This window comes from Zootoca vivipara, chromosome 4 (genome assembly GCF_963506605.1).
Source record: "Zootoca vivipara chromosome 4, rZooViv1.1, whole genome shotgun sequence".
Taxonomy (NCBI): domain Eukaryota; kingdom Metazoa; phylum Chordata; class Lepidosauria; order Squamata; family Lacertidae; genus Zootoca; species Zootoca vivipara.
In genome coordinates, this window is record NC_083279.1 from 36309876 (window position 1) to 36334856 (window position 24981).

The following is a 24981-nucleotide window of genomic DNA, read 5'->3' on the forward strand; positions in this document are numbered from 1 at the left end:
CGGCAACATCCCCGAGTGCATGGATTGACTATCTCAAGCTCTCCACCAATGAAATGGCTACTCCCGTAACTGCAAACTCCACATTAAGAGCAAAGGCATACCACTCTCCCTTGAAGCAGATGCCTACTAATAGATCCAATGGGAGCGTTTTTTTAGACAAAAAAGGACTGTTGGACAGTGTGGAATCGGCGATCTGATATCACGGAGACGTCGGGACTTAAAGCTGATGTCCTGGAACATCGCAGGATGGCAAGCAAAGAAAAATAACCAACATTTCATAACACTTCTCAAGCAATACGACATCATCCTTTTGCAGGAGACCTGGTACATTGATCCCATCCTGCTCAATGGATATTCCTGCCATTCTCTGCCCGCCACGCCATCCCTAAGGGGAGGCAGGCCAAGTGGAGGCTTAGCCAGTCTTGTTTCCACAGAGCTAGAACACTCTTTAACAGTCCTACCAAGCTGCAACTCACTAGCGACGGCTCTCTTACTTAATCTCAGGAAAGAAGCACTATTGCTGGTAAATGTTTATCTGCCCCCCTGTAATAAAAAATCCATAGTTAAAGCTAATTGGGAAGAGCTGGAAGCATTTCTAGAGCCCCTTGAATCCTCCTATCCATCCACCCCAATCATAATCGGTGGGGACTTTAACGCACGCATGGGAACAGATGATTACAACCTATACAGACAATACAATCAGATTCAGGACCCTGGAAGTACAACAGTCATAGGCCCCACACGACTCTCCAGAGACAGCAGATGCAACTATTCGGGGTTATGCTTAGCCCAGGCTGCAAAAAGAAGGGAATTGACAATACTAAACGGCAACCAAGCCGGGGACCGCCCAGGGGAATATACCCACTTTGCAAAGGTGGGCGGAAGTGTTATTGATTATATATTGATATCAAGTTTTGTCTACAACCTTGTGTCGAAGTTCCAGGTGGAGCATAATACCGAGAGTGACCACCTACCACTAACCCTAGTATTAGATGGCCTATCTCCAAACAAAGCCAAGGCTAACCCATTTTTCATCCCCATCACCAATTTGGATCAACCTGCACCTAGAAGAATAAAATGGACCCCCATTCTCAATTTTGAGTTAACCCACCTTCTTCTCTCGGAAGAAGTGAAGACTATCTATTCGGCCATCGCATCAGCTAATGCAGCGAGTTTGGCCATGGACCTATTTAAAGAGCTTTTAGAGAGGCTGAAAAGCTTTCTAACATCAGAAATCCTTAAAATTGCGACAAAGCGGGTAAAAGACTCAGAGAGGTGGTTTGACGCAGAGTGTAGAAAAGCAAGGAAACTCCTGAGACTAACATACCGCAAATACAGAAACACCGGAGCACCCTCTCTATTTACAGCATACATCACCTTAAGACGAAATTACAAACAAACATTAAAGAGAAAAAAGCAAGAAGCCGAGAGAACTGCATGGGGTTGTTTATTAAAGGCTTCGAACGAGAGAGATTCAGGCTGTTTCTGGCGTACCATCTCGGGCCTCCTGGATCAGGAGCGCTATGGGCCTTTATGTACGGTCGAACCACAGGAGTGGCTCAGATACTTTCAAACTCTGTTTCAAGATGACGAACTCCAACATAAAGAGATAGGTGCCCACCCAGGGGAGTTACCACCTTGGCCCCCAGTCTCTGCAGAGGAGGTAGGGAAACTAATCGGGCAACTTAAGAACAACAAAGCCCCGGGATCAGACTATATACCCGCAGAACTTCTGAAGGCAAATCTGGGCTGGTGGGCCCCCCTATTGGCAACCATGTTTTCTCACATCGATTCTACAGGCACAATCCCTGACTGCTGGGCAGAGGCAATAATTATCCCCATCTACAAGAAAGGACCTATGTCAGACCCGGCAAGTTACAGGCCTATTAGTCTCCTCCCAATACCCAGCAAGCTATATGCCAAACACCTATATACTAAACTAACCAGCTGGATGGAATCAGAGGCAATTTTGGCGGAGGAGCAAGCCGGGTTTAGACAGGGCAGATCGACTACAGATCACTGCTTTGTACTATCACATCTCATTGATAAGTATGCTAAAGAAACACGTGGGGTGCTATATGCAGCCTTTATAGACCTGAAGGCGGCTTTCGACTCAATTTCTCGAGCCAGACTTTGGACCAAACTGAATACAACCAACATTGATAGAAGACTATTGTTCTTGATAAGCTGTCTTTACAAGGACACCAAGCTTTTTGTAAGAACCTCACTCAATGGGCAACTTATTGGTCCCATTTCATCCACCAAAGGGGTCAAACAAGGCTGCATCCTAGCCCCAGCCCTATTTAATTTATACATCAATGACATGATTAACTGTCTAACAGGCCCGGAGTTCCACGCCCCCAAATTGGCTGAAAAACCAATTTCGGCACTACTGTACGCGGACGACGCGGTCCTTCTCTCACGAACCAAAATTGGCCTTAAAAGATTGATGAGGGAATTCTCGGCTTATTGTAGGAGAGAACAATTGGTGGTGAACTGCCAGAAAACTAAGGTTATGGTGTTCGCCAGGAGACACAGACAACATAGATGGGTAATGGATGGCCAGATAATAGACCAGGTTAAGACCTTCAAATATCTAGGAATAGTCTTTCAGTCAACAGGCTCATGGGTGGCACACCATAAGTACGCCAGTGAAAAAGCATCCCAAAGCTCTAAGGTTTTGTCGCGATTCTTTTACACTAAGGGTGGCAGGTACATCCCAGCAGCTCTTGAGGTATTCCAAGCAAAACCTCTGACGCAACTACTTTATGGGGCTCCAATATGGACGGGGAATCAGTGTAGTACTCTTGAAACAGTCCAGTCAAAATTTCTAAGACAGATTTTCGCTGTTCCATCATGCGCACCAAATGCGGCTTTACGCCTCGAAGCCAACCTTCTATCTGTCGAAACACGGACTTGGCAAAGAACACTTAAATACTGGCTCCGTCTAAATCTAAATCCACCTGGGCTATTGCCTCTAGTCACACGGGATGTACACAAAGGCGCATGGGCAAAGGCTGTGCACCAAAAACTCCTCTCATGTGCACGCACAGCATTTACTCATAATGGGCCCATCCAAGGCAAACAGCCTCATATACCAGCGCCTGAAGAACATTGAACAACAGAATAATATGGCCATTATTAAGAAATTTAGTGCATGGTATATCCGTCTTCCACCTTCCCACATGGACTTCCGGTCACCATACCTGTCCAACCTAACCATCCCAAAATACAGACGAGCCTTCACACTGGCCAGACTGGACATGCTACCCTCCGCCGTCCTTGAAGGTCGATTCTCAAAAACACCATACCAGAATCGACTATGTCCCTGCGGAGTTGGCAGCGTGGAGACTGTATCACATGTACTCCTGTCCTGTCCCCTATATAAAGACCTCAGGGATGAGATCATCACACCTCTGATATCCGCCATTTCGGGCCGCCCATCCGAGGATATACTGTTTTTCCTCCTGGCAGACCAGACTGCCCAGACAACAGAGAAGGTAGCCAGATTTACTGAGAGGGCCATGAGACTGAGGGCCGCCAGCTGAAGGACAATAGCGCCGCCTGTGTGAACATATAATTAAGATCTCATCTGTTCCATTTTAATTGTGTTATGCTGAATCCCGAGACAGCACATTTTACTGTTTTATATAGCATTTTTCTTTTTTCTTTCCTTTTTACCAGGTTATGTAATATGAATCCTTTGTTGCAATGGCCTGTAGGCCACGCAAATAAATAAAGTTTTTACTTACTTTACTAAAGGATAGGTATAGTGGACTATTTTTGGTCTGTACCAATTTTGCCTATGTTTATTTATAAATTTGCTGCATCCTGTTTCTATTTTAATCTGCATTTTTTTACTTTAATTATTTTAACAACTAATTAAAGAGCTACATTAAAATTCATATTTAGATATTTAAATAGGTATTTTATCATGAGATGTTCATTTGAAAGTACGCATTACTAGACTCATTTTATCACAGGAAAATGCACTTAATATGTATTCATGGTATGCTTCTGAGCTGAGCACTGTATCATACAAAGTGTGAAATCTGAAGCATAATCACATTCCGATATGCCACATTTATTTAGGAGATGCTGATCAAGGTAACCTTAACATAAAAATTCACAAAATTCAAAAGAGCCCTACCTGTAACTTTTCAGTGCAACACAATACAACACTTCATTGGTAAAGTTTCAAACTATGTGTCAACACTTGATTTTATTTTTTTTAAAAAAATGAATGCTATGGAAGTTGTAAAAAGTTCTAGATAAATGTTATTGTTCCACATTTGTTTTTTTAAATAAGCGCAGCCTGGTTTTATAAACTATGCCTGTTCTTTAAATGTGTTAGGAATTTGATTGTACATTTACATCAAAGGCATACATGAAGGGGCTTCTCAGTCTGTTGGTAAGTTGCAAAATAGTTTTTCTAAAGAGAAGGTTTTTTCGCAGCATATATATTTTAGTATCTCAGAGCCCATTGTTCTGTTCTAATTACAGTGAAAGCATAGAAAGAAGGAACTTAGACATTTTTTAAAACTTTGAACTCCACAGACTAATCTTGTGCCACTTTGTAAAACTCATTAAAGTTAGCAGAAACTTACAGATAATCAAATATGTCTTAAAATATCTATTTTCTCATTTTTATTTTTTGTGCCATGGTTTTAGTTATGTATATTTAATCCTTGATTAATTCTTAGGCTTTTTTCTCCAACCAACGTTTTCAGAAGATTTTTCTTTGCGTAATCAAAGTGTAACCCCTTAAATAGCTTTTTCCCAATGATACTTGAAAGAGAAAGCAATTAGTTCCTGATGTCTGAGCACTTCAAACAGCATTTTATTTTATTTATTATATTTGTATATCTCTCTATGAAGGCTACTTGCACCTCCAGTGGCAATGCTGAATCTATGAGCACCCCCTACTATAAACCTGATCCTTTTGGGGGGGGTGTACCTCCCTCAAGAACACATTGAACACCACTCAGCTGTGGGAGGGAGGGAAGCACCTATTGGGAGAAACTCTGTCTTATGTGGATTGAATTTTAAACGATGATCACAGAATTGTAGAGTTGGACTAGATGATACTCAGGGTCCCTTCTAACCCCCTGCAATGCAGGAATATGCAACTGCCCCATACTGGGATCGAACCTGCAACCTTGGCGTTATCAGCACCACGCTCTAACCAAGTGAGCTATGAGTTAGGGGGATGCTTTTGCAAAGGTAGCTCTTTAAAAGGGGAAGGATGTGTCTATTGTAAAATTGCTGTTCCTTCTTGGATCATAGCCTAAAACTGCATTCTCCTAAATAACTATGTTTTGATTAAAAATAGTAAATTCAAAACACATTTTCCCAGGCTATTTACAATACTTTTTAGAAGTAAATCCTGTTTTAAACTAGTTTTCAGTAGCTTCAAAGGGTCTGCTTGAACCACCCGCTGCACCCCTCCCCATTCAGTGTCACTGCTCCACCCCTGGGTATATTTTTCCACCAACCTTGACTTCCCTTGGCAAGCCTTCATCGATTTCTTTTTTTTTTCCTGTAGGAGAGAAACAGCTCATAGCTAAATGATGCATGCAAGGGACTGATAGGATCAGACTCCTAATGTATATACTGAAGCATTGGCTGGACATAAATCCTGTGAGCATTACTTGTTTCACAAATAAACCACTTTGTATACTTTGGGGGTTGTGATGATCCTGTGGTGTAGCTCCAGGTCTTTAAGTGGCTATCCTGGAATACTAGACCGGCTATTAATTTTTCATTTATTTATAGAAATGAATTATTAATGCTGCCTTCTGCCACCACAGTCTAAGATTTTGAAGGTGAGCACAGACAACTCACAGCATGAGCCGAACTGTGAAAATGTTTGTCTCACAGAACCCTGGAAAGGGAAATCACACCAAAAATGAAGAGGTAATCGAAAGAAATGCCTGGATTGGGGTTTTTGTTTTTTGGTAAATTGTTATGAGGGGACATGTGTTATTCTGCCATGAATAAGCCTTTATTTGTCTAACTCTTCTTCCGTATATAACTGCTATCTGCAATAAGAATCTCTGCTTTCAGATTAAATAACAAGGCTTTTGTTTAGTACTGTAAATTATGATTGTACCATGGAGCGTTATCTCAATACCTTGCAAGTTTGATTTTTTTGGTAGTAGTAGCAGGCTATTTTCAAGCTCAATACATGTGTCTTTCCTAAGGCTTTCCCCCCAAGTTGCACAGTAGCTACCTGACAGATGTTCACTTCTTTAGCAAACTGTTCCACTGGCTTTCTTAGTAGTGAGAAAGGAGCTTGAACAATTTATCTCCCTCCATAGTGCCTTCAGTAGAGATTAAGGGACTGCTCTGCCTAGGGCTTGCCGATCAGAAGGTTGGCGGTTCGAATCCCCGCGACGGGCTGAGCTCCCGTTGCTCAGTCCCAGCTCCTGCCAACCTAGCAGTTTGAAAGCACGTCAAAGTGCAAGTAGATAAATAGATACCGCTCCGGTGGGAAGGTAAACACCGTTTCCGTGCGCCACTCTGGTTCACCAGAAGCGGCTTAGTCATGCTGGCCACATGACTGTACGCCGGCTTCCTTGGCCAGTAAAGCGAGATGAGTGCTGCTACTCCAGAGTCGTCTGTGACTGGACCTAATGGTCAGGGGTCCCTTTACCTTTACCTTTCTCTTAATAACTGATAAATATGTGTTTGTGTATCTTTTTAGTCCCTCCAAATCATGAACTCTCATACATTCTTGTGGAAAGTTTTTGATTGTTTCTCGAATACATGAACATTTACTCCTTACTTCTCGCCGGGAAAAAGGCCTTTGTGTTAAAATCCTTACACGTTTCTCTGATAATTAGGCCCCCATTGCTTTGTGTATTTAATGCTACTCCCTTGCCAGCTTTTGGGTGGTTGTTTTTGTGTTGCTGTGAATCACAGGGCTTTTGCCATATTTCTGATACAGCGTTCAGAATCTGCTGTGCATTTGTATTTTCTGTTATGTGGCATTATGACATTTATGGCGCTCAAGAGTACAGCTGTTAATTATTTTCTCCTTTCTGTGTGCACTTACTGTGGCTCTTCATATTGATTCTAGCTGAATGGGCGCAACCTACAAGACTAGATGGGTAGTTCTTACATAACTTAGCATTTTTCATTTGATTTTTTTTTGGGGGGGGGGTCAAGGGTTATTCATATGCACAGCCAAAAGGTTCTTATTGTAGTGGAATGCCATATTTGCGAATGGGAATTTAATTGCAGAAAGGACTAATGTATTACACCACCAAGGGCTCTCTGTGGGCCAATCATATCATCAAATGCAAATATCCTTCAGCCAGGTATCTAAACTGAAGGTTTCAAGACTGAGGGTACTGATATAAAGTACAAAACAGGAGATCAGGTAGCAGTGTTGAATCCTCCTTATTACCATGGCAATCTCCCCTTCATACTGACTCCAGGCCACTTTCCCCGTTTGCCCAGGGTCACATCTGGTTACTGGAGTAAGAATATCTTTGAGGATAGATGACGGGGGACGGACGGACCAGGATACAAGGGGAAGGAATTCAGGACACATACACTCATCTTGTGCCCATTTTGTATTTTGACCCTTGATATACCCATGATTGGGACAAGGTATTTTGCCATCAAACATATCCCCTTTTTAGTATATTTCTAGAAAAAAAGTTTCACTTAAGGATAAGACAGAGGGAAACTTTGTTCTCTGTTTTTCATTTCTTGGCTGTTTCAACATACCTTTATTGCATTGCGTTTCTGCATGGCCCCTTACTCTCAGCTGCACCACAATAAAGCTTAATGCTACTAGGACTGTCAATGGGACAGGCATGGTGGGGAGCCTTCTACAGTCTTCAAAAATGAAAGAATGTTCAGAATCCTTAAAACTTATTCGCATTTTATGAATAGCCATATGCAATTAAGACAATAATTGTAGAGGATAAGAGAAACAAATTAACACTCACTGGAAAATGTGAAATGCATCTTGCAAACCATTTGACATGTGTTCAGATAAGTAATAGCGGCATTTGTTTACAGAGAATGATGAAAAGTGAAATTGTTATGCACCTGCAAGCTCTTTTTGATTTTTTTAAAGCCACCTTCTGTGTATGATGCAGTTCTTGAACTGGCACATTTCGGGGTCAATGATGGATTTTAATATATATTTTTGTAAGGGTGTGGGGGGTTTTTGTGCGCTGTTGACAGTAACATTGCATTAATATCTGACTGAACAAATGTACCAAGTTGGCTTTCATCAACCCTGGGGCCCCAGATGTTGTTGGACTACATTTCCCATCACCCCTGATCCTTGGCTAAACTGGTCTGGGATGGTGGAAGTTGTAGTTTAACAGCATATGGGGAACCAAGATTGAAGAACTGTGCTCCAAGTGACCATGGCAGAAATAAGAGTCGGTCTGTGAAACAGAATCATAGAATCGTAGAATTGTAGAGTTGGAAGGGACCCCAAAGATCATCTAGCCCAACCCCTAGCAATGCAGAAATCCTGCCCGCAGCTGTTCCTGGGTGGGCTCAAACCACCAACCTTCTGGTTAACAGTCTGACACACTGACCCATTGCGCCACAGGTTCCTCCCCCTCCCCCCCAAAATAGTTCACTGGTAGGAACATCTGGCCTCTGTTGAAGGCTCATTGGTTTAAACTGATGGATTATGATTAAATCATTTCCCCTCCCCTGGTGATACATGATGTCTGGAAATTGCATTTTTAAAAAACCCTTGTGGTGTGCCCAAAATTATGAGCTGAGAAATCTTTCAGTACAAAGCACCCTGTAGTCATCATGGCAGCGTTCCTCACATGTTGTTTTACTCCAGTTCTTTTAATCCTCAGCCACCCTGGCTGAGATAGAATGTGTGGTTCAACAACCTCTTGAAACACAAGGTAGGGGAAGGCTAATCTTTTGTGGTACAGGAATAATAAAGCAGGCCTACCTTACAGGGAGGTGGTAAGAGAACAGCTGAGATAATGTACCCAAAATCACTCTGAACACTCCAGAGGTTCTGCACAAGTTCTAAATACAAAATAACGCTTATTATTTATAGAATGCCTTCTAGGAGCTTCAGTTATGCCCAGCTCAGTAAATTAACAAATAAATAAACAACGTAGCTTCTCAGCAGATCATCAGCGGCAATCAGTAAAAGCTCATAGCTCCACAGTAGTGACTCATTTAATAAGCACAATTATTTTGTTTAAATCAAAATCACCACAGGAGAGCCTGAGATAGCAGCCAATTCTGAAGCCCTCCACATTTTGTTTCATTCCCCTGCCCCCTCAGAATTTATTACAAGGTCATTTTTTAAAAAAGTTTTTTAAAAAATGGTTTTGTCTTTTTTCTTCTCAACCTGACTTGCCTTATGCATTCTCCACCTTGTGCAGATTTACAGGAGCTCCAGGCGCCTTATGCATTTAGTTGGTCTGAGAGCTTCCATTTCTTCCCTCACATTCCTCCCTACGTTCTTACAGTGCTGGAAACAATAACAAAGCAAATGTACAGTAAATCATTCCGCTATAGGAAAAAGTGAAAATGACCTGTGTGGGTGCCTGAAGGAATATTTTAGCTTGTCGTTATTCTTGCAGAGGTGAAAAGAGCCTACTAACTTTACCATTCGTCAAAGGGAAAAGAGAATGAGCTGTTTAAGATTAATACTCCTTATGGTGCATCATTCAAAGCTTTTCCCTTCAGCTTGAAAATAGGGCAGTTTCTGCAGTACCCATTTATCACATCCTGATTTTAGCCCTCCTCCACCACCCCCCTACAATATTTTCTTCTACATTCTCAGCTAAACAGAAAATAAGGGTGTCAAAAGACTGCCTCAGAGGTGAAGTATGATTTTAAACAGCATTTTTGTTTGTTTTTTTAAAAGCATTTGAATTTCCGAGCTCTATAAAGAATAATTCCTTTCCTTACAAGAACTTCTGAATAAAAAGTGCTTTGGCACCTGAGGGGTTAATGATATTACAGACTTACAGATTATCAGTATTTCCCTTTAGCTAGGGAACCCTAAGAACTGTAGTTGCGTAAGGGGATCTGGGGGTCTATCAGACTCTGTGTTGAGTCCATTATGAATCTTGAGACTTGTGTTTATGACGAGGGGCTTTAAAAAACGAGAGTTGTTTTTTTAAACTCTTAGTACTTTTTTTATATAGAAAGGCTATGATTTCCAAGAAACCTATGTCACAGAGGTACAAGCTGATAAACATTTGCAGTTTGTCATAGGCTTTCCTAAGCTTCATGAGATGAATGCTTTCCTACAGTATGTATATCCGTCATGTAACAACTCCTGTTTTCTAGTCAATATGCTACCAAGAAAATAGCTAGAAAATCTTTCTCGTATATCAGTATCAGGGAGAACACTTTTTATTTCTGAAATTCTTAACTCCCAAGGAAAGTAAGGGGGGGAACCCCCACTTCTAGAGCATGTTCAAGTTCCCATTTCAGAGCAGTTCAAAAACAAGAAGCCTGCTCATTTTCATAAGGATATTGCTCTTATCAGTCCCTAATTTTATCAGCAAAGCGGGATAACTCAGCACTAAATGGGAAAGCAATCTGGGGGCAGACAGACTTTGAATTACTCAGTATGTCAGGGCCAGCCCTATCATTAGGCAGAGTGAAGTGGCTGCTTCAGGCAGCAAATTCAAGAGGCTGCTGGCAGGGAGCAATGGCAAGATGTTAAAGCTGTGTGTATGTGTTGTATAATTAGAGTGAATCTTAATTTTTTCTCCTCCTGTCATCATCATCTTCTTTTCTCTTTTTATTAGCAGGACCATAGTTTTGAAAAGTAAGTGGGGCAGATAGCTTGGTACGTTTTGAACAGGCGGGAAATGCTTTTGTTCAAAGACTATCTCTTTTTAAAAACAACAACAACCATGAACTAGCCTGCTTAATAACAATTCAGTAAGGAAAATTAACTTTAATTGAAGTCAACGTAGGCATATTTACATCCTCTGTATATTCAATGTAATCACAACTCAGTCTGACAGTCTCTAAACATTGACTATCTAAACAACAATTTGCCATTCCCAAGTGCTGTCAGTAACTGTGAAAAGATGTAAAAACAAATCTTCATCTTGTGCATCGTTAGGCATGTGTAGTGGTGATCTCTTTAAGCACAGGATCCTGCATTTCTGTGGTGATAAACAATGAGCACCATAGAAATAGATATTAGCTAGGAAGCTTTCATATCTTCAGCAAAGACCCTAAAGTAATGACCATTAAGGGATAACTGTGCATTAATTAAAGGAGTCAAATGACTTATTTTCTTAAATAAAAGCAGCATTAGAGGAGATAATTTTGAGTTGAAAAACTGCTGGGGGGGAGAAGGCAGTAACTAATCTTTACATTTGAAACTCCAAAGTAAGGAATGTTGCTTGGGAGAGTGACACTGCCCACTCCATGCCCCCCAGGAATGGACTTAAGGATTGTCATGATGACTAGCTTTCTAACATGGAAGCACTTTGTGTGTCCCCCCCCCTAAAAGAGAGGTCCTAAACTTGTGCTCCAGGAACCACTGGTGGTCAGCAGACTGTTGGTCTGCTGAAAGTTTGCAGAACAGTCAAAAACATATTCATTTGGTCCTGCTCTTTGATTTATTTCAAAGATCAGCTTTACTCAGAACAGAATCTACTCAGAATCAGAAGCAGAGCCAGCCCATAATCCCAAAATGGTTTTTTTGTCGAAGGCAAAGGACAAGATCAGGGGTCAGCAAACTTTTTCAGCAGGGGGCCGGTCCACTGTCCCTCAGACCTTGTGGGGGGCCGGACTATATTTTGAAGGGAAAAAATTGAATGAATTCCTATGCCCCACAAATAACCCAGAGATGCATTTTAAATAAAGGCACACATTCTACTCATGGAAAAACACGCTGATTCCCGGACTGTCCACGGGCCGGATTTAGAAGGTGATTGGGCCAGATCCGACCCCCAGGCCTTAGTTTGCCTACCCATGGACAAAATGGTGTCCTCCCCTCCTAATCCAGGCTGGATCTAGACACATCAAATAAGTGTTTCACTTAAATGCGTTGCAAAACTCATACAAGGAAATCAAGTTCTGAAGATATTAGGGTAAAGGTAAAGGGACCCCTGACCATTAGGTCCAGTCGTGACCGACTCTGGGGTTGCGCGCTCATCTCGCATTATTGGCCGAGGGAGCCGGCATATAGCTTCCAGGTCATGTAGCCAGCATGACAAAGCCGCTTCTGGCAAACCAGAGCAGCACATGGAAACGCCGTTTACCTTCCCGCTTTAGCGGTTCCTATTTATCTACTTGCATTTTTACGTGCTTTCGAACTGCTAGGTTGGCAGGAATAAAAGGTTGGTTCACAGCATAAAAGGCATATCTTCCACCACTTGAGGGCAGCAGGCTAGCTTAGGGAATGTCATCAGGTCACACGGCACACACAACTCTAATATATTGCCATTATTCTCTGCCGCCACCATGGGTTGCTCTGCCCAACCCCTCAAATTTGCTGCTTGAGGTAGCCACTTTGCTCCGCCTAATGTTAGGGCCGACACTGACAACAAACATAGCCATTACATTAGAAAGTCAAAACTGCTTATTAAAATACGTGTTGCATACTACTTTGATTTGTAGAACAAAAAGGAGTTTATTAAGTGATCTACTGAAGCACTCAACAATTTCCAAGTGGTCTCAAAAAGTTTGAGAACTGCTATCCTACAGCTTTGGCATATATGTTTTCAGTGGAAATCAATCCTTGTTCCTCAGGGAAGATCTCTAAACTCTGCGGGGCAAGCTGCTAAAATCTGCTAAAATGTGAGGAACTGTGAAAGACAGCACTTTGTACCATGCTGTGTATGATGCTGGAATGAACATTGCAAATGCTGTCGTGCTGTTTGTTATTCCTTCTTTATAAGGTGATCTGTACGTCCATATTAAAGCCATCTTTATCTGAAATGCAGTTATAGCAGATGACGCTAAACAAGAACAAGGAAGCATATTAAAGGTGTATTGATTTAAATGCACTTGGAATGTAATTTTTTGTTCATCTGCAGCATAGTTTTCAGAATATCTTTTATTTCTTCCTTCATACAAGAACATTTTCAGTGGCAATCACTACTACTGTCATAGTTTTGAGTGCTTGAATCTATTTCATAATTGATACGATTGTAAATATTAATGGTCGGATCAAACCTGAAGATTACATGGAGAGAATATAACACATCAAAGCATGTGATGAAAGCAGATTTAGGAGTGAGTTCTCCTTGTTTTCCACATAAACAATGCCATTTTTCAATGTTTTATATCTTTAACCATTTCTTTGCATCTCACCTCACTGGATGAGAGAGTCTTCTTTTACTGCTGTCATATTTTTGTTTGCCTTAAATTTTCACTCCTCCTTTTTGAGCAGTGTGTACTAAGATTGGAGTCCTTCTTTATATCAGATGGTGTCATAAACTGCTTTGTCACAAAGGTCAGCTTCTTAGCTTTCAGCACTAAAACAGGCTTAAGATACAGTTCCCCCCTCCCTGCCAGTGTGGCTTTTACAGAGCTATCAGGCTGTTTTGTTCTGGATGCCATTGTGCAGTGGCAGTAAAACAGTAAGGATCCGACAGATTGAAGGGGGACTCAGTCCTTGCAGAATTTGAAATGCCCTGTTTCAGGACCTTCTGCTGTGTACTGCTGGTAGTAGGGGGAGTTGCCACACTGATGGAGTGAGAATTTCATCAGTCCGTTGTTGTCAGCCAGTTGGAAACTGGTTTAAGTGGAAGAGCTAGGTGGAGGGACGCCTTCGTTCAACCCAGCTCCCTTTCCCACCTGGCAGAAGGGGGACATGGGCTGCTCTGTCCAACTCCTCAGTCACAATGAAACATCTGAGTAAACATACCTAGGATTTTATTGATTTAAACTCATGCATATGCCAGTAAAATCTCAGAGCAGTTCAGAAATCACATACCACAGCAACTGCCCTTAGAGGTTACTGCTTCTGATCATGTAGCAATCGTGCCTAGAAGCCATTGATCGCCTTGACCTCCGTGAATTTGTTCAGTTCTCTTTTCAAGTCATCCAAGTTGATGACCATTGCTACATCTTTGTGCTGGTGAATTCTGTAGTTTTAGCTATGCTTCCTTTTGACTGACCTCAGTCTGTGTTGGCCCATTTAGCTCAGTATTGTCAAAACAGAATGGCAGCCGCTGTCCAGGGTTTCATGCAGGGATACAGTGGTACCTCGACTTACGAACAACTCGACAACCGAATTTTTCCACTTACGAATGGGGATAATGGCCGCGCGCTTACAAATGTCTCAACATCCGGGGGGAAACCGCAGCGGTTTTATAAAGGGATTTTTCGACTTGCGAATTTTTAGATAGGGTTGCTTCGACTTACAAATTTTTCCGTTTCCAATGCATTCCTATGGGAAATCGCGTTTCCAATGGCGTTTTTCGACTTACGAATTTTTCGCCTTACGAAGGTGCCTTCGGAATGGATTAAATTCATAAGTCGAGGCACCACTGTATCTCCCAGCCCTACCTGGAAACGCCAGGGATTGAGCATGGAATTTTCTGCATGCATAACAGCCAACAATAGCCTCTCTCCTAGAAGCTATGCCATTTATGTGTATGGAGACTTCTAGGGTACTACATGAGTAATGTCGCTTCTTTTAGTTCTAAGTATACAACAGCATTGTAAACACTGGCATACAACACAGAGAGTTGTTGTGCACATTTTACAGCCTCTTAGTGGTGCACTTTGGCGTTTGAAGGATTGCTTTCAAAGGAGATTATAACATAATCCTGCTACTGTTTATATCCACCAATGGGAAATGCAAAATAAATCCCTGTAAAGTAACTAATAATTACGGATGTGAAGAGTGAAGATAAATTATGTTAGTGTTTAAATAATTTGTGTTGATTTTTCCTTTTTTTTAAAAAAAAAAGATCAGGAGGGTATCCAGTTCGGCTCAGTTATTTTTTGTCTTTCTCTGCTTTTCATCTGCACTGAGCACATCCAGATTAAATTGACACTGCAGTCATAGCTGCCAAGTTTTCCCTTTTCTCGTGAGGAAGCCTATTCAGCATAATGGAAAATCCCTGAAAAAAGGGGATAACTTGGCAGCTATGACTGCAGTTAAGATTTTTGCCATATGTATTTTAGTAGCACCTTAGAAATGGGTCAATGCCATAAAGACATAGGAAGAGTCTTCTGGATGTGGCAAATGGCCCATCTAGTCCAGCATCCTGTTCTCACAGTGGCCAACCAGATGCCTATGGAAAGCCTGCAGTGGGACCTGAGCTCAAGAACTCCCCCCCCCCATTGAGATTTTCAGCAACCGTGGCACCTTTTTTAAAGGGCAAACACTCTTTTGTGGAATTATGTTCCTACAGCGTGTACTATGATGAATCTATTCATGAATTATTCATCCTTTTTATTCTTCAGGAAATGGTCAAAGGTGACTAATACTTGGAGAGCATGAGGGCGCTCAGTACGACATTTACTGGGGAAGAAGCTGAGTGGTCCTTACTTCACATTATGTATTTCCCCAAACCCAGTTTAGGTCTATTTCTTATCATGTGTGCACAACATGGAAGAGGTTCATACAACCTTCCCAATGGTTGAAGGTGCCCATGAGTGGGTCTTGGGGGGTCATACCAGCTACTCTGCCACTTATGGTGGCATGTGCACAAGCCATGCATTTGGCAGCTGTGTGAAAGGGTTGTAGGTGCACACTGGTCCTCCATGCAGGAACCCTATTTATGTGCATTGGTATGTATGTAAGGCCCCTTCACACAGTTCCCGCTGTTAATATGCAAGGGTGAGCCTCCCAAAAGAGTCTTCTTGAAACAGCCTCTCTTTAAGGTCGCAGGTGTAAAGCTAGTTGGTCTGCCAAAATCAAATTAAGTCTAGATTTTAATAAAGCAATGAGTCCTATGATTATTCAACAAAGTGCATCTAAACATTTAGGTCCTAAAGTGTGTTATGGCTATGTTAGTTACTACTGGCTTATGTCACAATTCCACACATATAATAGGATTTAACATGAATTCACTTGCACTCAGAAATACAGAAAAGTCACTGTTGGATTGAATGGATCAGGCTCATTTTGAAATACTAATGATTTTCATTTGTTTTTAGCCACAGAACCAAGTCTTCAGGCTGGCCTCCCCCTTCAGGAACCTGGACCTTGAACCAGGGATCTTCCTATGGATGGGAGATGACGGCAAACAGAGATGGGAGAGACTACTTCAAGTAGGTTACTGCTTGATGAGTTTTGCATGCAGGCTGAAATGTAGAGTTTAAACCTAAGTATGCTATGTGCTAGCTGCAAATTTGTTAGCCAATAGGTTATATGTTAACATGAACTGTATACAGCATCTTCCACAAAGAGTCTTACATGTGTATTGTAAAAAACAACAACATCTCATTGTTTGAAATCTGGATATTTAAAACATTTAAAATATGTTTTTTTTTAGTCTGTTCATCTGAAGTTAGTGCATTCTCACCAATATAACACATCTACTTTTCTTCCTATGTCCATTGTGCCTATGTCAGGTTGTCCCTGAACAAATATGAAAGGCTTCAGGCAAGGTGTAGGCTTGTTGAATTCAGTAATGTATACCAAGCATGCAGCGTGTTACATTTTAGTTTTGCTGGTCTCCATTATGTGCCAGAGTGCTCCTTGTTTTCAAATAAGCGTTTCTGATTTGAAGGTCCCGGGGTGCAGAGGTAATGTCTGAAATATAGTTAATTGGCCAAGGCCATATATTCAGCACTGTGAATGTAAAAGAGGTCTCTACTCAAAGCATTCAGCTGAAAGGGAAAAAAGGTGGTGGTGTTCCAGAACAGGGACAATAAAAAAGGAAGACATGTGTGTTGTTTCATCTCCTTTTTGAGGTTTCAGTTCCTAGTGGCTGTACATTGCGGACATACAAATGCTGGGAGAGCATTTGTACGTGCTTTGCTGCTGTACTTCTGCTTTATCAGGTGCATCAAAAGCCCAAAAGCCTTAATACCAATCCACTGAGAGAGCTCTAAGGCTGCATGTGCATGATATATTTAAAGCTCATTTAAAGCACATTCCTCCCCCCGCCCCCCCCCCAAAAATCCTGGGCATTGTAGTTTACCCGTTACACAGCTACAATGCCCAGAACCCTCAACAAGCTACAATTCCCAGGATTCTTGGGGTGTGTGTGTGTGTGTGTGAATGTACTTTGAGATATAAACAGAAGGATTGGGATACATAAATGTTAGTTATACCTAAGAGCAGTGGTAGGCAGTGCCCGTTGGGACTGGTAGGGTAGAAGGGCAAGGAGACCAAAATGGGGTGAAACCAGAGCCAAAGGCTCCCACTCTCCTTGTGTAAGTAAGAAGGCAAGCAGGTGGAGGCTGAGGTGGGTCGGGGAGTGTCCCATTCATCCTAATGGACCAGCCTTCAATGCCCCAGAGCATTCTGAGCCTATGGGAAGGGGAGCAGTCTCAGTTTCCGTGACCTCTTTTTTGACCAACAGGGTGAAAGCCATAGGTTTTATTGTAACCTGAGTTTAGCTTTAGCCCTGCACGGTGAAGTGTGCTCTATAGGTCTAAAAGGCTTGGGTCTGTTAGTTATGCTGATGGTGGTAATGGGCATAGCTGCCAAGTTATCCCTTTTTTTCAGGGATTTTCCATTATGCTGAATAGGCTTCCTCGCGAGAAAAGGGAAAACTTGGCAGCTATGGTAATGGGTTGGATTCAAGGATCCCATGAATGGGGTTCTACTCATGAGAAGGACATTTGCTACATCTATTAGTGGGAGTGTCCAGAGGATTGAAAACCTCTTCTGAGGAGTATATTGTTGCATGTCATCCCAGTCTCCGAGTGGTGTGAGATTCCAGGTGTTCCAGGTGCTTACCTGGATTCAGTTTCCTCGGCATGAAGAACAGCAGAGACTGTTGTGTCTTTAGGATATATCGTTTATTTACAAATATATACAACCTAAGCCCACTGTAGAACGGCTCATAGCTTTAATGACCCAAGAAGTTCTTCCTTCTCCTGTGGCCACAGCCTTGGATTCCAGCAGAAATGGCTCTGTCTCTCATCTGCCCAGCCTGCTTCTAGCTCTCACACACAACTCTGAACTTTGTACTTCACACTAACAGCCAGGTGAGGGAAGGGCCCCCACCCACTTGTTGTCTGTTATCTTAATGACCCATATTTAGGGGCCATTACAGTGGGACCTCGACTTACGAATTTAATCCGTTCCAAATGCACACTCGTAGGTCGAAAACTTCGTAAGTCGAGTTTCCCATAGGAAAAGTGGTTTCCCATAGGAATGCATTGGAAACGGAAAAATTCGTTAAGTCGAGGAAACTGCATCTAAAAACTCGTAAGTCGAGGAAACCGCATCTAGCCGCGAACGGGTTTTCCATTCGGATGTCGAGAAAATCATAAGCGCGCGGCCACTTTTTCCGCTCGTAAGTCGAAAACGTCAGATGTCGAGGAGCTCCCACTGTATAAAGTGGGGTCCCACTGTATAAAGAAACTTGTCTGGCTATTCCAACAATTGAATCCTTGTTGGATCCAGTAATTGGAAGGGACACAGACATACAGCCTACACCCACCCCAAACTCACAACAGTATTATGAAAAAGGCACAGTGGTTTGTAACCAGTATTGGCAGTTCATAAATTTGGATTAAATTCTCTAGCCATGCAGATAAGTATGCAAAAGCGTCTGTGTTCAGGGGCGTAGCCAGGATCAAAATTGGGGGGGCAAGGGGCGGGGGCAAGGGGTGGGAGGGGAGGGGCCACAGCAGAAATGTGGGGGGGGCCACGTGGCCTGCGCCTCCCAGGTCTTCCGAGGAGGCGGCCCCAGGCTCCTGCTCCCGGCGCGAAGCTCCAGAGTCGCGCCGGGAACGCGGGCCTGTGGCTGCGTCCTCCGCGCCTCCCAGGTCTTTGGAGGAGGCAGCCCCAGGCTCCCGCTCCCGGCGCGAAGCTCCAGAGTCGCGCCGGGAACGCGAGCCTGTGGCTGCGTCCTCCGCGCCTCCCAGGTCTTCGGAGGAGGCGGCCCCAGGCTCGCGTTGGGAGCGGGAGCCTGGGGCCGCCTCCTCCGAAGACCTGGGAGGCGCGGAGGACGCAGCCACAGGCTCGCGTTCCCTGCGCGACTCTGGAGCTTCGCGCCGGGAGCGGGAGCCTGGGGCTGCCACACTGCTGCGCCCCTCAGCCTTTGCTTCTAGGGGGGGGGCAATTGCCCCCTCCTGACCCCCCTGCCTACGTCCATGTCTGTGTTGGGTACTGAGACTCTCAGACACAACAGCCTTCATGAGTTTTGTTTTGTTTTTCTTTATTGTAAATACAGCTTTCCTTGGCTCTGAGAGAGCCAAACTCCATCATTTATATTATTAATGGCATGTCACTGGTTGGCGATGCTCCCTAACTACTAATAACACCTACAGTATTCAACACAGAGACTCACAAACATACTCATCAATTTATGCTTCAAGATCAATAGTGAACAAATGAGAAGGTCAAGGTTTTTGACTCCCATCTACTTATAGTTTCCAGCTCTGCAGCTGTGTTTTTATATATTTTATTGGGCATACATTATACATTGCCTCCTTTTCCTAATACCAGGCCCAAATGTTTGTTCCGCTCGAATTTTGTATATATATTTGCTGCTTTTTGTCTTGTTCACAGAATCAGGGATACTCCTAGTTGCTACTTAACATCTGTAATCCTGGATACCCCTGAGGTTTGTTTACATGGGCAGTACAATTCTTTTAAAGACCCAGTGTTGTTCTGAATGATGTTTGAAGTGAATGTGCATCCTTTGCAAATTCTTTGATTGTAAACAAACAAACAAACAAATACCACATGCTTAATAAGGAATGAACTTTCTATGCAGTAATTTTCTTAGAATAGTTTATACCTTCAGTGCGCACATATATATATATATATATAGAGAGAGAGAGAGAGAGAGAGAGAGAGAGAGAGAGAGAGAGAGAGATTGCTAAACATACTTTGCCCACATCATGTCAGTTACTGTACAGATCTCTGCAAGCTAATAGTTAAGAATTTACAGGCTAGAAAAGTTAAACAAAAGCCTCACAGATGCAGTTTAGAAGATTCCTCTGCCTTGGTGAGATCAGAGCAACATGATTTATAGAAAACTTGGAAATTTTCCATTCTTGTCATTACATAATTCTGGGGAAATTCCAAAGATGCACAGTGCTTTCATATAACCTCAGCTCACTTCAAACAGTATTTGTCAGTGGTGTCAGTAAACTCATACAGCTGTTGATCATTCAGTAATGCAGATGGGTAAATATAACTTCAAAGTGAATGTGGAGATTTAGAATATGTAATGAAAACCATATTGGACTGTATTCAATGAAATGCTTCTGCTAGTACAAAGGTTTTTGTCTGCTCATCAGAACTTCCCCTCTCCTCTTCTGATGCACCCTGACCCCTCAAAACCTGCTCTGTGGGCTTCCCCACAGAGAGGGGGGGTGGCATACAGGGAGAGGGTTTTGTCCCATTACTGGTGCTGAAATAAGATTAAGCTGCCAGCTGGCTTCAAAATGAGGAATGCAGAAGGGGGCACCATCTTAACCTTTTCTCCAGGTGGCAAAATATCTCTGGTCAACCTTGAGGAGGAGCTAATTTGCTGCAATTAACCCATAAATTATCCAGGATGACGAGGAACTATTAGTGAGTGCTCTTTGGGTTTCGTCATTCAATAAGCCACAAATGCGCCTAACTTCATCCAACCTGTTTCATACAAAATAAAAGGAACTGAAGTGTTTCTCCTGTGTCTTAGGACTTCAGAGAATATTTTTCTGACAAGGGAAGTAATTACTGGTAGCTGGGATTACAAATAGGAACAAGGCAGACAGAAATGTAGATGTACTTCCTTGGGGCTTAATCATTTCCCCATAATTAAAATCAAGGTTTGTGTTTTATTTTAGGATGCAGAAAACATGCACAGTAATAATGTTTGTGCCTCAATATAGTTCAGAAGAACAATAAAGCTACCTATGGTGAAAATAAATGCATATGAGGAATCTAATATTGTGTGTGAGAGAGAGAGAAAGAGAGAGGGAGGGAGAGGGAGAGAATTTGTTGTATATTACGCTAACTATATGTTTTGCTTGGAGTACGGCCCTATGCCTTATGAGGTGTGGTTAAGTCTATTGCCTTCATTGTTCTTAAGCACATATGCAAGTAGATGTAGCAGTGTATCCATCAGGGTCAGTTTTGTGCATTCAGGTCACTGAAAGCTGATTTAAATGTGTGAGAAGCCTGGTGGAATCTGCCAAAAGCATTACTTGTATAAATGACCCCAACACATCTGGCATTACGTCTGAATTGCTCTTCCCCATATGCATGTAGCATCTGCATGCCTGCACAGTTCTTACTTGGACCAAATCTCGCTGGTGCCAAAATACTGCACGCCTAATGCCAGGTCTTAAGGAAATGGGAATGCCTGATCACCTCATCTGTCTCCTGAGAAATCTCTATTTGGGACAAGAAGCTACAGTTAGAACTAGATATGGAACAACCGATTGGTTCAAAATTGGGAAAGGAGTACGGCAAGGCTGTATATTGTCTCCCTGCTTATTTAACTTATATGCAGAATTCATCATGTGAAAGGCTGGACTCGAATCCCAAGCCGGAATTAAGATTGCCGGAAGAAATATCAACAACCTCAGATATGCAGATGACACAACCTTGATGGCAGAAAGTGAGGAGGAATTAAAGAACCTCTTAATGAGGGTGAAAGAGGAGAGCGCAAAATATGGTCTGAAGCTCAACATCAAAAAAACCAAGATCATGGCCACTGGTCCCATCACCTTCTGGCAAATAGAAGGGGAAGAAATGGAGGCAGTGGGAGATTTTACTTTCTTGGGCTCCATGATCACTGCAGATGGTGACAGCAGTCACGAAATTAAAAGACGCCTGCTTCTTGGGAGAAAAGTGATGACAAACCTAGACAGCCTCTTAAAAAGCAGAGACATCACCTTGCCAACAAAGGTCCATATAGTTAAAGCTATGGTTTTCCCAGTAGTGATGTATGGAAGTGAGAGCTGGACCATAAAGAAGGCTGATCGCCGAAAAATTGGTACTTTTGAATTATGGTGCTGGAGGAGACTCTTGAGAGTCCCATGGACTGCAAGAAGATCAAACCTATCCATTCTGAAGGAAATCAGCCCTGAGTGCTCACTGGAAGGACAGATTGTGAAGCTGAGGCTCCAGTACTTTGGCCACCTCATGAGAAGAGAAGAATCCCTGGAAAAGACCCTGATGTTGGGAAAGATTGAGGGCACTAGGAGAAGGGGATGACAGAGGACAAGGTGGCTGGACAGTGTTCTCGAAGCTACCAACATGAGTTTGACCAAACTGCGGGAGGCAGTGGAATACAGGAGTGCCTGGCATGCTCTGGTCCATGGGGTCACTAAACGACTAAACAACAACAACAAAATGCCAGTACATGTCATCTTGAAGCCTTTTGAAGTTATACGAGAGCCAGTATGGTGTAGTGGTTAAGAGTGGTAGACTCCTAATCTGGGGAACCGGGTTCGCGTCTCCGCTCCTCCACATGTAGCTGCTGGGTGACCTTGGGCTAGTCACACTTCTCTGAAGTCTCTCAGCCCCACCCACCTCACAGGGTGTTTGTTGTGGAGGAGGAGGGGAAAGGAGATTGTTAGCCGCTTTGAGAATCCTTCGGGTAGTGATAAAGCGGGATATCAAATCCAAACTCCTCCTCCTTATACCTGCAGTGCTGTATAGAGGGAGAGGAGCAACATAATCTAGGGGGCTGTGATGATGAGGTTAGACCTTTTGGAAAACTGGCAGGAACGCTGTTTCTCCCCTGGATGTTCTGCTATGGCCAGTCATCTCCTTTCCTGCTGATATCACCGTTTCTCCTGCTCTGATGTTCCTTGGGCTAATGCAGGGTGTGTGTGTGCAGATATAAACATGCAAACCATGAATAAACAATAAAGGTGCAAGTGTGACTATCTGCGTGTTAACAATAAAAATGTGAGAAAGGCTGGCAGACGTAAGGGACTGTTGTAGCAGCCATAGGAGGGGGGAGGGGGAGACTGGAGCTCTAAACTTGCCATGATCCAAGATGGGAAAGATCCCAATTTGGTGAGAGCAGCTGGGAGTCTGGGGGAGAAGCATTCTGTTGGATGCCATAATGTGTGATGCATGGAAAAGTCTTAACAGTAACCAGCTTGCCAAGACACAGGAAACCTGGAGGTAACATGTTTGGGGAAGAGGATGATAAGTAGAGCCCCTCTAAGAGCCTGCTCTGCTTATTGTGTCCACTCTGCACATGCACATTGTAGTTTGACTAATCTGCTTTGGGATTTTTTCCCCACTTTTCAAGTACCAAGATTTTGTCAGGACTGGGAGCATGGTTTCCTTTTTTCAAAATCGCTAATGTCTTTCTTTCTTTCTTTCTTTCTTTCTTTCTTTCTTTCTTTCTTTCTTTCTTTCTTTCTTTCTTTCTTTCTTTCTTTCTTTCTTTAAGCTACCAAGCTGTAATTCTGCAAATAGCATTTGAATTGGTCACAGTGGACTACATATATATTTCTGTCAGTCTTAGTTTTGTTCTGTTTTGTTATCCTAGAATCTTAGTGATTTGCCTCTAGAAAACATAACTATATTAAGTGACCCCAGTGAAGGGAAGCAATTATTTTACATAAAATAAATTTGAGCTACAGGTAATTGCCAATGCATGTTTGGACCAATGGATTTGTACAATAACATTTCTCAAGTCAGTGCATGCTCTGAAAAATTGCTTTAGCATCAGACACACTATAAATAGTAGTTGCTAAATGCAGTGTGTTACAATATGATGGATGACAGCTCTGCCAAAAAGCCATTTTGCCACCATCGAAAGGCAGCTGCAGAAATGTAGTTTCTCATTTATTTATGGGAGGAAATGGGCAAGGAAAAAAAATCCAGCAATTTTCTTTCAAGTTAAAAAGGAAGTACACCTGCAATCTTATTAAAATAAAAGCAGTAAAATGGGCTATAAATGTTTGGACAAGAAATTCAGTGCATCAGCAAAATTTTATTGGCGTTTTGGAAGTTTACACAATTGCACAAATGGCAGCAGCAGCAGTAACAAGTCAATTAACATACAGTATCCAGGTTTGTATGCTGCCATCTTCTGCCTGCCCAGATAAAATAATTGCTGACACATGGATCCTGACCTACATAATTAAACACTATTTTAACCACTGTGAATATATTGTACACTGTTTTGAATTCCAAAAGCCTGCTAGGGCAGATGCTCCCTCTTTCTCCTTCCCTACTTATGCTCTGGGACAGATGACACTTGCTGCTGATATAAGTGTAACAGAAAGCCATATAGGAGGCCCCCAAAATAAAAAGGAGTTTTAAGAGTACAGCAGCATATGTGGGAACCATAAGGGCTTGGATTGGTTTGATACTGAAGTGCAAACTTCATTTCTCAAATATCGGGTTTTGAAAGTACTGTATTTCTTTTGAGAAACAAAATATGTTGTAGCTGGAGTCTAGGGAACAGGACAGGGACATTTCACATGCAATCTTCCACCTGCATTTTGAATCTATGTTTGACTGATATCAACTAAAGAAGTGATAGGTCTTCTCTTCTGAAGGTTGTGTGTTGTACTTCCTCAGACTAATCAACCACACACCATTGGCCAAGAAATCAAAAGGGAAGGGGCAATACTAGCAATGCCAACTGCACCTTAGTAATATTGGGTGTGGTGCTAGGATAACCTGAATAGAATTGCCTTAAGAATTCTTAGTGAGTATGGCTGTCTTGGCTTCTTGGCTTCAAAGATTGTTTTGTGCCTCATGATTTATTTTATGAACAAATAACTCTTCAAAATGCAGTCATAAAAATAAACACAAATCCTTGCATCTGCTTAGGATGGCTTTTTAATGCAGGATTTTATAATGGGATCCTCTCTCTTTCTCTATTTTTAAAATACTCAACAGTACCGATTACTGACAACTAATCACTACCGGGTGCCTGTTCT

At 42.5% G+C, this 24981-nt stretch overlaps 1 protein-coding gene across 5 annotated transcripts in view; it reads left to right on the plus strand.

The window, feature by feature from the left end:
- The window catches only part of FRMPD4 (FERM and PDZ domain containing 4), a 210646-nt gene that overhangs the window by 121560 nt on the left and 64105 nt on the right, over nt 1-24981 (plus strand). For all 5 annotated transcript variants that reach the window (XM_060273491.1, XM_060273492.1, XM_060273490.1 and 2 more), the window contains exon 2: nt 16102-16215. In XM_060273491.1, coding sequence (XP_060129474.1) covers nt 16102-16215 — 114 coding nt within the window. The remainder of the gene's footprint in view (nt 1-16101; nt 16216-24981) is intronic.